General features: G+C 39.2%; 1 protein-coding gene across 2 annotated transcripts in view; it reads left to right on the top strand.

The window, feature by feature from the left end:
- The window catches only part of galnt2 (UDP-N-acetyl-alpha-D-galactosamine:polypeptide N-acetylgalactosaminyltransferase 2), a 77271-nt gene extending 63543 nt beyond the window's left edge, over positions 1-13728 (top strand). Inside the window, exons 9-16 of one of the 2 annotated variants that reach the window (XM_084719059.1) lie at positions 613-700; positions 860-963; positions 3263-3389; positions 7282-7374; positions 9124-9207; positions 9994-10147; positions 11709-11828; positions 12477-13728. In XM_084719059.1, the coding sequence (XP_084575185.1) occupies positions 613-700; positions 860-963; positions 3263-3389; positions 7282-7374; positions 9124-9207; positions 9994-10147; positions 11709-11828; positions 12477-12632 (926 nt within the window). In that variant the 3' untranslated portion in view covers positions 12633-13728. The remainder of the gene's footprint in view (positions 1-612; positions 701-859; positions 964-3262; positions 3390-7281; positions 7375-9123; positions 9208-9993; positions 10148-11708; positions 11829-12476) is intronic. The other variant, XM_084719067.1, reaches the window with a different exon arrangement.
- Positions 13729-15712: the final 1984 nt, after the last annotated feature.

The raw sequence follows: 15712 nt of genomic DNA on the forward strand, positions 1-15712 counted from the left end.
TTGTAGTGATGAACCCACAGAGAATTATCACCTGACTCTGCAGCCTACCTCAGCTCTTCATAGAGGTTCAGTCTGTTTCACCTCATTGTTTGGGTTTTTATGGCCGCAACATTTGTTTTGTTTTGGTTCAGTCTCACTCCTCTCATGGCGTTGTTTTCAGCCACAGCAGGCGGCTGTAAAAAAAACACTGTGTGTGCTACCTGCTCAGCCCCAGAAAACAGACTGACACAGTTAGAAACTAGCTGGTGAGCAGAGTGGAGCATTTAGCAGCTAAAGAGCCAGATATTTCCCTCAGGAGTTAGTGGATGAAATGCATGAAATCAGTTTACGCGTCCAGTATTATTCCTTGTTTGTATAAAATTGTATTTTATACTATCCCATCCTATACTTTCTAGTATTGGGACAGAACTACATACATTGTCAGGTTTATGGACTGGACTCTCTGCTGACACATGAATACATCACAGACACATGAACTCAGCTGCAGCTGTACCCAGTCAACTATTATCAACCTGCCAAATCTAATTATATAACCAGACTGCTGATTAATCCCTACCAACGTCCGTAATGATGTTGTTCTGTCATCCTCTGTGTGTGTGTTTATGTCGATAGGTTTTGACTGGAATTTGGTGTTTAAATGGGATTACATGACTCTGGATCAGAGACGAGCCAGACAAGGCAACCCAATTGCCCCCATAAAGTAAGACAGTCTCTCTCTGAGACAAAACCACTCACACATCCACCTAAGTAATTATACACGACTGAAACACTTTGTTTGCCAGTTCCCACCAACTACTAATCTCACTCTTTTCGGCACTCTATCCTCCTGCCCCTGCTGTCTCTCTCTCTGTCCCTGCAGGACTCCAATGATAGCAGGAGGTCTATTTGTCATGGATAAGGAATACTTTGAGCAGCTGGGAAAGTACGACATGATGATGGATGTATGGGGCGGAGAGAACCTGGGTGAGTGCTGCTATGGTGCAAATGCAGATTCAGTAGAGTCACAGTGGAGCATGAAGTCAGAAGAGTCACAGCAGACAGATGACAGTGGTTAGGAGATGACTTATGACACAGTAATGGATATCAGAGGAGCGGAAACAAAATTAAAAATAGTGCAATTAAGAGTCAAGAATAAAGTGGCAGGTTAGAGAAAATAAACTAAAACTGGTGTCAACATTTACCATCAAAACACTTTGCTGCTGTGATGTTTTTCACCCCGACTGTCCCATTTCCTTATGATGATCAGGCTCTAAAGTTGACAGATGTGTCAGTAGTTTTACCAGAGGTGTTAAAGAAATACTCTGACATTTTGGGAAATCCAGTTATTCCCTTTCTTAAGAGAGTTGGGCAAGATTAATACCAGAGGTCTCATGTTTTTAAGTTAATATGAAGCTAAAGCCAACAGTTAGTTCGCTTAGCTTAGCAGAAAGACTGGAAACAAGGGGCCAATGGTAACAAAATCTGTCTATCAGCACCTCTAACTTTCAGTAATTTACATGTTATATCTAATTTGATAAATTCAGACAAAAATTAGAGAGTAAAAATAGTGGTTGAGGCAGTATTCAGATCCTTTACTTGAGTAAAGATACTAATGCCATACTGTAAAATACTCTTTTACTGTAAATGTCCTGCATTGAAAATGTTACTTAAGTAAAAGTACGTACGTTTCATCAGGAAATGTACTTAACATATTAAATTTTACTGTTGTAGTTGGTTAAGGTGGGGCTCATTTCAGGATTATTTTGTATAGGACTGCAACTAATGACTAATTTCATTATGAATTAATCTGCTGACTCTATATTATGGTCAGAATTAAACAGAGCTGAAAATTACTCCTTCAATGGCCTTTCAAATCTTACAACGATTTGATTTGCTGTAATTTTAATTTGAGACTAGAATTGTAGCAAATCATACAATCTTCATACAATCTTCACTATAAAGTAAAAATGACTTAAATGACTAATCAATTATCGAAACAGTCGCTAAATACTTTTTGATAAAGGACAAATCAACTAACTGATCAACTAATTAACAAATGGTTTAAGCTCAATTTCTAAACTCTGTAGGGTAGTTTAAGTTTTTGCATCATCTTTTAACGGTTCTTCATATGTTTGATTTGCAAAGTGAAGAGTATTGAAACTTTCAGATCAGTGTTGTGCAGTAGATTTAGAAAGTAGTCTAAAATGCAAATACCCAAACAAAGTACAAGTGCCTCAAAATTGCACTCAAGTTCAGTACTTCAGTAAAAGTACATATTTACTTTCCACCACTGTGTATAAATAACAATTTGTGTTTTTAGGGAGCCTTTGTGCTGCACTGTTTCTTTGGCAGGGGCTGATACAGTAGGTGGACGTTGTTTGGATAGAGTCAGGCTTGCTGCTCACATCTATTTCCAGTCTTTAACTAAGCCAAGTTACTGACTGCTGGCTGTACCTTCATAGTTAGATGTATTCTGATGTATGGTATCTGATCTAACTTTTGGCAAGAAGGTAAGGATAATTCCCTAAATGTTGAACTATTCCTTTAAATCTTCAGCAGGTTCACATTTGTAATTTCTTCCCATCATAAGCATTTTTGGCTTAAAGAACAACAGATATCAGTTTCCATTCATCACGGTCTCTTGAGATTTGATACTAAAGTAGCAGTGATGATGTGTTTGTCTCACGCTGTGATCAACTCATGAGCTCATCTACGGTTTCCATGCCAAGAAGGTGATGAAGATGAGAAAATCCTTCGGTAATTTGGTGGTCATAGCTGGGTAAAAGAGCCTACAGTTGATCTCAGAAAATTACAGTGTTAATGTGATAATGATTATAGTCAGTATTGAGGGAAAATAACCACAGTGTACACAATGGAGATCATTTGCAAACAGCACAATGATATAATAATAGCCGTCTCTCCCTGTTGCTTTTGTCTGAATGCAGTTGGGAAATCGTTGAGAATAAACAGAATGATTCATGCTTCTCTGGAGACGGAAAAATGAATCAGAACTGGATTGACACTTCAGATTCTGGTTAACTTGTGTGCTCATTTAGACGGCATTTATTCAAATCCAGATGATGTTGGAGCGGGAACCTGACAGTATCAACACTCTGCAAACATTCATGAGGTGCAGATGTTCTGAGTTAACTTCAGCACAAGACTTCTTACACGCTGCTTATAATAATTCACTGTGACACTTTTATTGAACAGTTTGTTAGAACAACTGTGGGAATGGACAAGCCTTATGACCCATGCTTGTGTATATGTTTGTGTGTTTCAGAGATCTCGTTCCGTGTGTGGCAGTGTGGTGGTAGTCTGGAGATCATCCCCTGCAGCAGAGTCGGCCATGTCTTCAGAAAGCAGCATCCATACACCTTCCCTGGAGGCAGCGGGACTGTGTTTGCAAGGTAGCACACATTCATGCACATTCTTGTATATCTATACTTGTGAGCACCCTCACTGACATGTTAGACTCCACAGCCCCTTTCCCTAACCTTAACCATAACAACTAAATATGTAACCCCAGCTAACCTAAGTCTTAAAACCACTTTTGATCCCTCAAACAGCCTTTGAGGGTCTGTCTAAAAGTGAGAACCAGCCATTTTTCAAAAATGTCCTCGCCCACAAGGTCTAAAACTCAAATTGGTACTCATAAATATAGATTGTACAGATTCACACACACACAAAAGGTTGAGGTCTCATTAGCTCCAGGTTCCACCCATCATGTTTATTCACTTAATTACAGAACAATATTTCCCCATTACACACGTCATATCTGGTTATTCCAGTGGTTCAACTGGGGGACACGCCCCCCTGTGGGGGTACTGGGCTGCTGCAGGGGGTGTGGATGAGCAGGGGAGAAAGTTAAATGATAATTTATGTAGGAAAGATAAAACAAACAAGAATTGGCTAATGCTATCATGCTGATGTGTATTTAACTAAAATTCAACCTTTATCAGCTGCTTCCCTGGGACCCTGGGACCAGGGAGCGGGAACATTTTTCTGCCTCTGAAGGGGGCATGCTAGAAAAAGTTTGGGAATCACTGGCTTGGTCTATACTGGATATCTTGTGCAATGATGGCATATTTTTGTAGGCCAAGCTGGTAGTTGGTGTTGCTTTGGTTCCCTTTACAAAAAGCCAATGGCCAAAGCCTTTTTTTAAGACATTAACAGCTTCAAAATGTAGTGGGGTATTTACTTTAATATTTTATGTTGTAGAACAAAACATGGAAATCCCTTAAGCTTTATTTTAGGCTTATAACCAAAACCCCATTAAAAAACAATGAGGGCATCTGAGTTGCAAATACGTTAATTCATTTTGGGTTTTAGGACAAATTCCTGCAGCCCTCACTTATCCATTAATGCTATAATATGTAACATTTCCATATTAAAATGTCGGAAAACGCTAAATATTTTGTTGAGTTGTGTACTAGAATTATTCCAAATGTTTCCGACAACGTTCAAACTCAGAGAGATCAGTAATTTATTCAAGGTAACAGTGCGTTTTCTACAAGTTGCTAGTTCTTCTAACTTGGGTGGCTGTGAAGCAACATCATGATTTTTTATTTTTTGAGATATAATGTAATCATGATTTCCTTTGATAATATTTTTTTTTCATTTTAGTTGATTACTTTCCCTCTATACAACTCAGTTTTCAGACTTCTGTTTATACTGAAATTATTTCTGAGTTTGGTCCCCTAGTCTTTTGTATCCATTGCTGTTGTAAACACTGGGACATACATTATTGAGTTTTACTACAGCTCTGAGAATTAAACCAGTGTTGGATAATTAAAACCAAGCACTGACAATTAAAAAACAATTAAAAAGTAATCAGATGGAAAATTGGCTTCAAATTTACAAAGAATGCTCTTCTTCAGTATAAAAAGTCTATTTTTTTGTGTGTTGCCCTTTAGAACTCTGATACATGTGACAAAATTATCACTGAACATCAGTTATGGGGAGCATGAATCTGTGTCTCCAACCCTCACGGCCCTGAAACTAAAATAAATAAATAAAAACAATAACAAAGAACTTAAAGTAGCTGTGGCTGGAAAAAAAAACAACAAGTGAAGGGCATATTAGACCAATGTGTGGAGAATCTTTGGAAATCAGCTTATCACGCTCTTAAGTTGGCATCTGAAACAGTCGTTCTGATGCTGAGCGCTTATTGTGATGCCTGTTCAGTGGCAGATCTACTCTGCCAGCTGCAGCTGAAAATGACTAAATGTTTCCTGACAGCTGTGACTGACAGAGATGCTCATTCAAGGTGTAGAAATGGATCCAGCAGAACACAGAGAAACAACACTGACATCTTGATAATACTTACAGGCTGGGTTGCACCCACAAGAACTGATTTTTAGACCAGATTAAATCATGGTTTAACTTAAACCATGTAACCATGTTAGATCAAACTTCAAAACTAGTTTAAAATTAAAGTTTTTCCCTGCTATTTTATACATACTAGGTCCCATCAGCAACCGTTTCAGAACTTTATTATAACATGTTGGCTCTGGATATGACTCGGCTTCCTGTGGACACGTTCCAACAATGTCACTTAATAATAATAAAACTGAACGCCATCTCAAACATAACTGCATAATGCTTCTCAACAATTCCAGATATTATCATTTATTAATTGATGGGTGCAGTGCTGTTCTTATGTACCACCCTCAGCAATGGAGACTCACAAAATGGAGCAGCTTCATCGCTGCTTTGAGGCTGCTTCTGTTCAGTGTCTCGCCCTTCAGTCTGAATAAAACACCCAAACACCCTCTGGGGACCCTAGGGAGCTACCAGACAGCACCTGTTTTGTCTGCTTGGATGACTTTATAATTGTTCTGGGAGCTGCATTTCCCAAATATCCAACTTACATATATTGGACATGTGGAGACAGAACCAACGTACAATCAATGTGAAGAAAAGCCCCTCTAGACTTCATACAAAGCTCCTTGTAGTGTGAGCTGTCTGCTGCTGGGGTGCACATGGATCAGGATTAAGTGCAGAGATTCATGCATTTAAAGTCATACATTATACATGTAAGAAAATAGTTGCTGTTAACATGTGAAAACACTGAGAACTATGTAAAACTGAATTGTGGAGTTCAGGATGTGTGTTCAGGATTTTTTTGGCAGTCCTAAAACATTAGTCACTGACGTGCTGGAGCCGTGGTCTCCCAACACTAACAACACTGCCTCCCCCTCCCACGGTCAGTTACAAACTTAGATTAGGTAACTTTCTCAATCCAAATCAGTCCAGCAGTTCACATCAGCTCACTTCAGTTCCAACGACCTGACCTGAAAAAAAAAAATCCTGTCACTGTCTTTAAGCTCTGGTGGCTCAAGCAGGTCTGGTCATGTCCAAAAAAGACAGAGCGTCCATGTTTCAGATCATTTTCAGGTCATAGCGTTTTTTTCATGATTTTTAGATCTAACTTTACATACTTAGCAATTTTTTAATCATTCAGTTTTGTCTGATTAGTAACACATGTTTCTGTGGGGTGACAATCTCAGAACACACAGTTATTATTGCTTTACACAAACATTAAAGGCAGTTTGCCAAAGGGCGGCCCAGTTCATAACGTAATGCTGTTTGGGCCTCGGCATGGAAAAGTTTGGGAGCGCTTGCTATAGAATACAACATGGCTAAATGCAGCACTTAATAACAGTATATGTCTAGTGTCCTAGACAAAAGCAACAAAGGCAGCTTTCCATACACATTTGCAGATTCACATTCTGTACCTGTCTGGAACAGAACATACAGTTTTATTTATGAATAATTAGATGATTTAAAAGACATTCTATCATGTCTTTCCAGTCAGACATGTCATAATGTCAAGTGTCAGACATTGAAAATCCCTGATACAGAAAGAATATATGAGCAGGTTGAGCTCTGCTGACTACTCTACTTGAGCTGACGCATGGTCTGACAGGACTGTTACGTCATCAGAAAAAATGGAAATTCGACAAAATGTCATTGGACCTCATGTCAACACTTTGCTGTGTTTGGCAAGACACACACAGATATACACACACACACACACACACACACACACACACTCACACACACACATACACGCTAGAAAATAACTGGAAAAATAAACACACATTCACATTTGTCTGTTTAACCAGTGGAACTCTGCCCTCTTATGGCTGCAGAGATGTATGAAAAACTGACGAGTGAGAGCAGAAGACTGTTTGTAGCTCTGTCAGTTTAGTGACATGTGTTTCAGCCACCACAACACACAGAGACTCTCTTGGTCTTCCTTTCACCCTTATTTTTCTTCCCTCACCTGTCCCTCAGGAACACGAGGAGAGCAGCAGAGGTCTGGATGGATGAGTATAAAAACTTCTACTACGCTGCTGTCCCCTCAGCGAGAAATGTCCCCTATGGAAAGTAAGTGCCATGATGTATGAGCCCTACAGGAGCTAGACAGCGTAATGTAGCTAGATCATAAAATTACAAAGGCAGCCACATGAATGGGCACTTTAATTGGATTGCCAATTAGCAGTGTGTCAGCCATAAAAGAAGTTGGTTACCCCTTTTATTAATGTGACATGTGGCAGTTAATGTGTCTTAAAAGAGGGCGAAGAGTCAGTGCTGATCAAAAGACTGCCATGTTATTTGACGTGCTGAAGGGATTAGTGTTAGATTATGACAGCATACACCAAAGCAAAAGAACATGATGGACACAAATGGCACTGGTGAAGAGGAGCAAGGATCAGATGGCAAAGCTCCATGAAAAAAGGGGTAGATGGATATTAAACCGGCTAGTTTCAGAGGTTTTAAGCTGTGTAGGGATGGTGATGTCTTTCAGATGGACTGGCATCTGAACATTTGTGGTCTCCACAAGATGAATCTGAATGACTTTGGTAAAGAAAAGGCTGATAACACAGGTGACAGCTCAGGAGCCTAACAGTATTATTGGGTCCATGTATTTTTTTTTTCTCTTACTTTATTTCAAATTCAAAGGGGCTTTTTGTCACAGGAACAGATGATTACATTGCAAAAACAAGTGTGAAATATAAACATAAACAGAAGAATTTGGATTTTTCTAATCAAACTGATAAACTTTTTGTTTTGTTTTTTTTGTAAATTTACACTCATTCTGAATTTCACGCCTGCACCATGTTTCAAAAAAAAGTTGGGACAGGGGCATCAAAAGTCTGGGAAAACTGTGAAATGCTCAAAAAATAACACCTGTGTGGAACATTTCACGGGTAAACAGGATAATTGATAAGCAGTATCATGATTGGGTATTAAAGCAGCATCCTCGAAAGGATGTCGGTCACAAGCATGGATGGGGCGAGGTCCATCACCGAAGTGCATGGGCAACTAGTCCAGCAGTTTAAGAACAACGTTTCTGTGGTTTTGGAGAAACAAATGCTGCCATCCAGATGACATATTTTCCTGCCATTCCTGCTTATTTCAGCAAGACAATGCCAAGACAGATTCTGCATGCGTTACAACACTGTTGCTTTGTAGCAAAAGAGTTCAGGTACTCGACTGTCCTGCAGTCTAGACCTGTCTCCCACTGAAAATGTGTAGTGTATTATGAAGCATAAAATCCCAGACTGTTGAGCACTTGAAGTTGTATATAAAACAAGATTGGGAAAGAATTTTACTTTCAACACTTAAACAATCACCATCCCAAACGCTTACTGAGTGTTGTTAAAAGAAAAGGTGATGTAGCACAGTGGTGCATTGGATGTTTGAATTGAACATAGGTAGGTAATTATTTGCAAATTTGCATTCAGTTTTTATTTAGGTTTTACACAGCATCCCAACTTTTTTTAGAATCGGGGTTGTATGAGCTGACTGCTGCACCAGGGCTGTTTTCCTCTTTCTTCAGAAAATGCCACACCACTAAGCACTCTGACATTCATATGGTCTAGCTAGACAGAGATAAAAATACTTATTATGTGACCTTCTGGGAACACTCTTGGCATCTCCCTCCAGTGCCAACCTAAGCTGTTATTTTCCCCAAAGGATACGGCCTCAGAAATGCCCAAGGCCTCTACAATCAACCCTTACAGACTGGCAGTGCAGGAGGGCTATAATTTAATCAATGTCGGGGAAACGATTTGAAAACCACAAGTGATCAAACCTCTAATTCTCTTGGTGTGTCCCTTCTCTCTCTCTCAGTATCCAGAGTCGTTTGGAAATGAAGAAGAGATTAGGCTGCAAGCCATTCAAATGGTACTTGGAGAACGTCTACCCTGAACTGCGGTAAGAAAATAAGAGCATATTATGGAATATGATAGGGTACACTGTATGACATAATGTATAATGTTACGTAATGAGACTTAAATTACATGAAGGAAAATGTCTCACCTGCAGTATTATGAGCACTTGGAGTAGCAATATGACTGTGAGCTCCTGTGTGCTCATGTTTTATACTCTAATGAGACTCTCAAATGACTGTGCTGACACTAATGACTAACCCATGCTAGCAATTATGACTCAAGCACATTATTACATTTTGGCAGGTTTGCAGTTTTTCACTTACATGAACAGAGATTAATAATGTAGAAATTTAACACATCTAAATGTGACTAATTTCAGATGTAATAACATAAAGGTCATATTGTCCTATTTATCAAAAGAAAATGGTCCAAAAAAATTCCATTCTTTATTTTATTATATTTCAGTAGATTTAGTGCTTGCATGATACAGTTAATGTACGATTTAACAACATTGTGTTTGATACAGACATTCAAATTCAGATCAACTTTATTATCCTACATGGGGAAATTTGTTTGGTTCAGTGCTCCAAATATAAAACCACCATGAAGTCCACAGTAAAAACAATAGAATAAACAATAAAACCACGACATAATCACAATAAATCACATAGCTCACAATGAGACAAAATAAAAGAGTAATGTCAAATAACAGTCAATACAAGTCAGTCAAGTTGAGAGACTTAAAGAGACTTACTGAGTAAACCTGCATGTTATACAGGCTGATGGCTCAAGGAATAAAACATTTCTTGTATCTACTGTGTGTGCTCAGAGTCCCAGATCACCAGGACATCGCGTTTGGAGCGTTGCAGCAGGGAGGGAACTGTCTGGATACCCTCGGCCATTTTGCTGACGGGGTGGTGGGCGTCTATGAATGTCACAATGCCGGGGGAAACCAGGTAGCGTTACTACGAGGACACACACAGGTCAGCTTGTCAAAGCCTTACTCTTAAAGACACCTGGGTGGCACTGTGTGGTGGTGAGAGTACAGGGATATAAATAATAAAGGATTCAACTGTTAAAGGTCAAATTTTACATAGACTGCAGTAAGTAAAAAAAGGGAATAAACATTTCTATACAATTGTATGGAACAGATAGTAGCTGCATTTACACAGCAGAATCATTCCACAGGGACTAGGAACCTTAGGAGGGACTAATTTTCACCACAGGGAACAGGGTCTAAATTAAGTTCTAACAACATTATTTTACCCCCTGAAAGGTCTTTTGCTTGTGGGGGTTTGCTTTCCACAAGTACAGGAACTTTGAGGTGGGTTTCTGGTCTTTTTTTTTTTTTTTTTTTTTTTTTTGAAAATTTCTGATTGGTCAGACACTTGCAGCACTTCATTTCAGCCACCATTTTTTAAAAATTTGCAGCCGGAAGCCAGTTTTTCCAGGCCCTACTGAACATTTATGCTGGGACAAAATCCAGCAGCAGGTGTCCTTCTGTCACACCAAAAATGATGTCTGTCCATTGCTTTACATGGTGTCATTGTTGCTCACAAAAATGATATGTAAGAACAGCTGTAGCTGTTTCAGACACCTTGAGTGGAAACACAACTTATATGTCAGTCCAGCTGCAAATTTTACATGTATACTGAAGCCTCAACTTACATACAGAATATATATAATGTCTGTTCTTGGAGAAAGTGTAAATTTCTTGGAATACTTTACTTTGAATGTGGGTGGTGTACAGTACAGTGTGTGTCTGCAGTTTCTTAAATAGTTCCCTAAAAATAGAATGACAGGTGTAGTGTCTCACTGGGATAACTGGTGTCACTTAAAGACCACTGGCTTTACATATCTAGGTAACATTGCAAAGCTTGCCACATAAATATTTTTTCTTAAATCCACATTTTGGACATGTAGCTTGAAATTAACTGCAGCTTTACCTGCCAAAATGCTCAATTTAATTTGACATGTAAATGACAGTACAGCTCTTTATGCAACATATTTTGAGGCGGCACATTTTAATGGACCCTACTAATTCTTTGTGGAGGTGTCAGTAACACTGAGAAGGATAATATATCACAAATACTGAAATTGATTCACTCAATCCCACCACTGTTATCTATTGCCTCTCTTATGACAGAAAAAACAATCTTAGATTTCATGTAAGTTATACTTGGTCAGCTAATCTCAAGAGGATGTTCTTTGTTCAAATCATATTTGATATTTCAAGCCAGATCAAATTCCAGTCATTTGTTTATTGTAACCTATAAATCTGATTCTATGTAAGGAAGTGCACTTAAATTTTCTTTGTTTAAAAAACAATGGGCATTCTGTATTTTGTTTAAAAAATAGAATGAAAAAAGCATGTACTGTGTGGCAATATTGTTAGAAAATTCATCAACGTCAGATCAGGACATGATCTTGATATTGAGAAGCCATATATTTCTTGGCCAGAACATCCCTAAGGCCACTTTGCAGGGATGCAGAGGTGTGGGTGTGTTTATGCTAATGTTTTTATATGCATCTGTTTTTCTAAAGGAGTGGGCTCTGACCAAGGATAAATCAGTCAAACATATGGACTTGTGTCTGACTGTGGTGGACAGAACAGCTGGCTCGCTCATCAAACTACAAGGCTGTCGAGAGAATGACAGCAGACAGGTAAGGTTTAGTAGGACTCAGTTTAACAGAGCTGTAGCACTTTCTATATGCGTGTCTATAATGCATTATAAAGATACTCACAAGTAATGAATAATGTGTGACTAGTGGGTAATAATGGTGAAACAAACCCCATCAGGGTCATGGAGGAGCCCAAAGTGATGGTTCCTTACTGAAAACATCAAGAATCTGACACAAAATATGAATTTAAAAATGATCTTATGATCAGTCTGTCAGTCTGACAGTCTTAATTGACCAATCAGAATCAAGTATTAAACAAAGTCATATAAAGGTGTGCAGTAATGACCCACTCACTGTACATAATCCCAATTATTACACAGTCACTTAGTAAAATGAAGCAATAATTTGAATCAAAATAGTCATTTAAAAATGATTTTTTTCAATTTAAAAATGATAGTATAGGTCCTCCAGACTCTATGATCTATGAACTGTGTCCATAGCAATGGTCTGTCATTCATAGCAAAGGTCTATTTAGAAATAACAACTTTAAAAATAACCAGTTTATAACCCAATATGGTTACAGGTATGTTAATAATGCATTACAGACATGGGTGTCATTTGCAACATTTCTCACAGATTTCTTCACATTACACATTATGTCTATATCATGACTTTGTTGTGTGTCACCAGAAATGGGAGCAGATCGAGTCCAACTCGAAGCTTCGTCATGTGGGCAGTAACCTCTGTCTGGACAGCCGCAGTGCCAGGATGGGCGGCCTCACTGTGGAGGTCTGCAGCCCAAGTCTCAACCAACAGTGGAAGTTCACCCTCAATCTACAATCATAGGGGGCGCTACAGACCCTGGGAAGAGTTGAATATCCGATAGAGACACCAACAGACTCTGAGACCCAGATGGCAAGATGGAAACAGACTCGAGGAGAAAGACTAAACTTGATGGATTAACGGATCCCTCTCGCTCCTCCTCCTCTTCAGAGGTGCTGCCAGTCATGTCTATACACCTCTCCCCCACCTCACCCCTCCTCAGATAAACAAAGAGCCACACCCAGTGGGGGAGGGGCTTGTAGACCATGATGGAGTAAACAGGTGATGATCATGATGAGGATAGAAGCGATGAAGAGGCTTTCCATCCAAACTACATACCTCAGTGTTTTTTCATTGATGGTTCCAGATGCAGGTGGCACGTGAATTCTTTCTGTTCTTTTACTTTCTTTAATGCTGGTGAAAATAGAACTCTTTGACATTTTTACTTTGTAATTATTTTATTTTCCTATTAATATTTTTTATTTCTTGCTGTTAATTCTCCATGGAGGTTCGCAGGAGCTTATTTTCGTTCTTGAAAGAATCGGACGTTGGTGTTGTTGCTCCCCTCCAGCACTCTCTCTTTGTTTTTTACCACACAGAAGTTGTGGTTTTCAGTGAAGTTTGGGTGTAGGGTGATGTGAAGGGAGGAAATGGACTCAGTTCCTTGAGCTTTTCCTCTCATTTTGCTCTCTTTGGTTTACAGGATTGACAGAGAAAAGAGAGGCAGGGTGGAGAAAAGAAAGCCGTCTCTTATGCTTTGTTTTCTATACATTTTTTTTTCTTACAGATTGTGTCTTTGGGGAGGGGAAGGGGGTTCAGGGAGGGGCTTCTTTACTTTGGATGGGTCCTAAATAACACCAGTTTGGCTGGGAGCGCAGTTCCTGAAACCAGGAAGTGTCTTGAAGCCCACCCTCAGGATTTACCGTTTGTCTTCAGGCTGTGGCACTGGCTGCTGCAGCACCTTCACTTCTACACCTTCATGTCACTAAAGAAACAAGACAAAGAAAAAAACAAATCTCTTACCCTTCATTTTGTTGTCGACTTTTGTCAAAAAAAAGGAACCAAATTTCAAATGGATGTTTTATGTTTCAGGAGGAGTGATTAAAAGAATTTTTCTTCACGTGCTCTCGCTGCTCGCCATAGTGCGGCTCAGTTTATACATCTTCTTTTGCTGCACAGATCATTTCCTCTGCCAGTGTCTATATTGACAATGTTGGAAGGTCACCGTCTTATAATAACACACAAACTGGATTTAAAAGGATAGTTTGGGTTATTTGAAGTGAATTAGTATGAGGTAGTTATTGATAGTCAATGTATTGCCTATAGTAGACAGCAGTGAACATGCCCCTATATTTTAGCTACCTAAAACAATCATCATCACTTTAAATAAACACTATATTTAGAATATTTTCACTGCTTTACCTTGCTGTTACCTTTTTCTGGCAAGAAACTGCTCTTATATGAGCAAAATATCACTTTCTCCAAAAAAACAGACTCCTTTGACAAAATCAGTAATTTTACCTTGCAGAAGTACCAGAGTTCCTGGCCTCAGTTGGTTAGTTTGTTTGTGTTATTGTGTGACTTTTGTGTTTTAAAAGGTTAGTTCAGATTCAATAAAGTCACAAAATAACTTAAACAAACCAACAGATTGAGGCAGTGTCAGAGCAGCACCTCCTGTGTTCTGCAAGGTAAAATTACTGGAATTACAAAAGGAGTCTGGTTGAGCAAGTGAGAGCAGCATTTAGCTTATTTAACAACAGATTCACATCAGAAAAGGATGGCTGATGGCAAGGTGCAAATTTTCCAAATACAGTGTACACTTAAACTGGAAACGATGTTTTTTCCCCCACTGTAGGTATTACACTGACTCTGGGTAAATACCTTATACAGCCCCACTTCAAATAACCCAAACTATCCCTTTGATGTTGTAGCTTTTTTGCTAGAGCTAACAGATGTTGGCTGCTAAAGGGTCATATTTCACAGATCCACTAACACAGACATGATTTAGCTGTTTGTTTGTACACTTTCAGCACACCCCTGCCTGCTCTTGCACAGCAAAAGACGGAAACACCAGTGTTCATATGTGGCAATCAAGTAAAACCTTGTTTATTCCAGGCTGAGAACAGATGTCTTGCAAACAGAAAAGACTTATTTGTTGTCAAACCGTATGAAACGTGCATGCACATGTGTCCTGAAAAGCTGCATGTATCACCAACACGCTCCCACAGTTCCACTCAGTCAGTAGTGTTTTCCATCCCAGCATATATTTTTTGTCTCTTCAGTGTGCCTGTCAGATTAGCCATCTGTTCAGAAGTATGAAACTGCAGTAAACAAGGTTTTACAGTTTGTCCTCACTGGCTTTCTGCTGCAGGTGTGCAGATTTTTCTGATTGCACACGTGGGACTCCTCAGTTTCTGCTGATATGATACACAAATCAGACTACTTTTACTATTTAACTCTTAAAATGATATTTTAGTGCCACGTCTTCAATTTTTATTACCTGATAGTGTTACCGATACCATTTACAGCCCACATGTCTGTTTGTTGTGTATCTTTGGTGACACTAGTCTCTCCTGGGTTTCATCTGAACTGCTCTGATCCTCTGTGCTGTTAGTCATTGCTGAGTAATGATGGTGCAGTTTGGGGAAATTGGTTTTAATTCAATTTTGGAGGGACTCATCACTTGGCAGCTTCAAGACAACTATATTAACACAAAACATCTTAGAACAGACATACTGCACAACAGAGATGGCCTATGAAATCACATTTCAGAGTTTATTCTAGAGAGAAGCTGCAGCCTCAAGTGTTCGATGTCAAATATCCTCTCTGTTTCTCACACATACATTCACAGCCTTACTGGTAAAAGCTCCATAGTTTTGTATTTAAACTGACAAAGACAGCTGGTCATGTTTGCCGTGTTGTCTGACACTTCTCCATCCTGAGTCTTTTCCACTGCTTTTCTTTGTTTTCTGCTGTTTTGTTCCTTGCACCTGACATTTGCCTTGTCTTACACTTTCATCCGACTGTAAAGCAGAGTGAGTGGAGAGGAGAAAGGTTAGCCGGTTGAAAAAAAAAGCCTATCCTGTGACTTGATAGGTTGCTGC

This window comes from Lutjanus erythropterus, chromosome 1, assembly GCF_056507025.1.
Source record: "Lutjanus erythropterus isolate fLutEry1 chromosome 1, fLutEry1.hap2, whole genome shotgun sequence".
In the NCBI taxonomy this organism is placed as follows: domain Eukaryota; kingdom Metazoa; phylum Chordata; class Actinopteri; order Lutjaniformes; family Lutjanidae; genus Lutjanus; species Lutjanus erythropterus.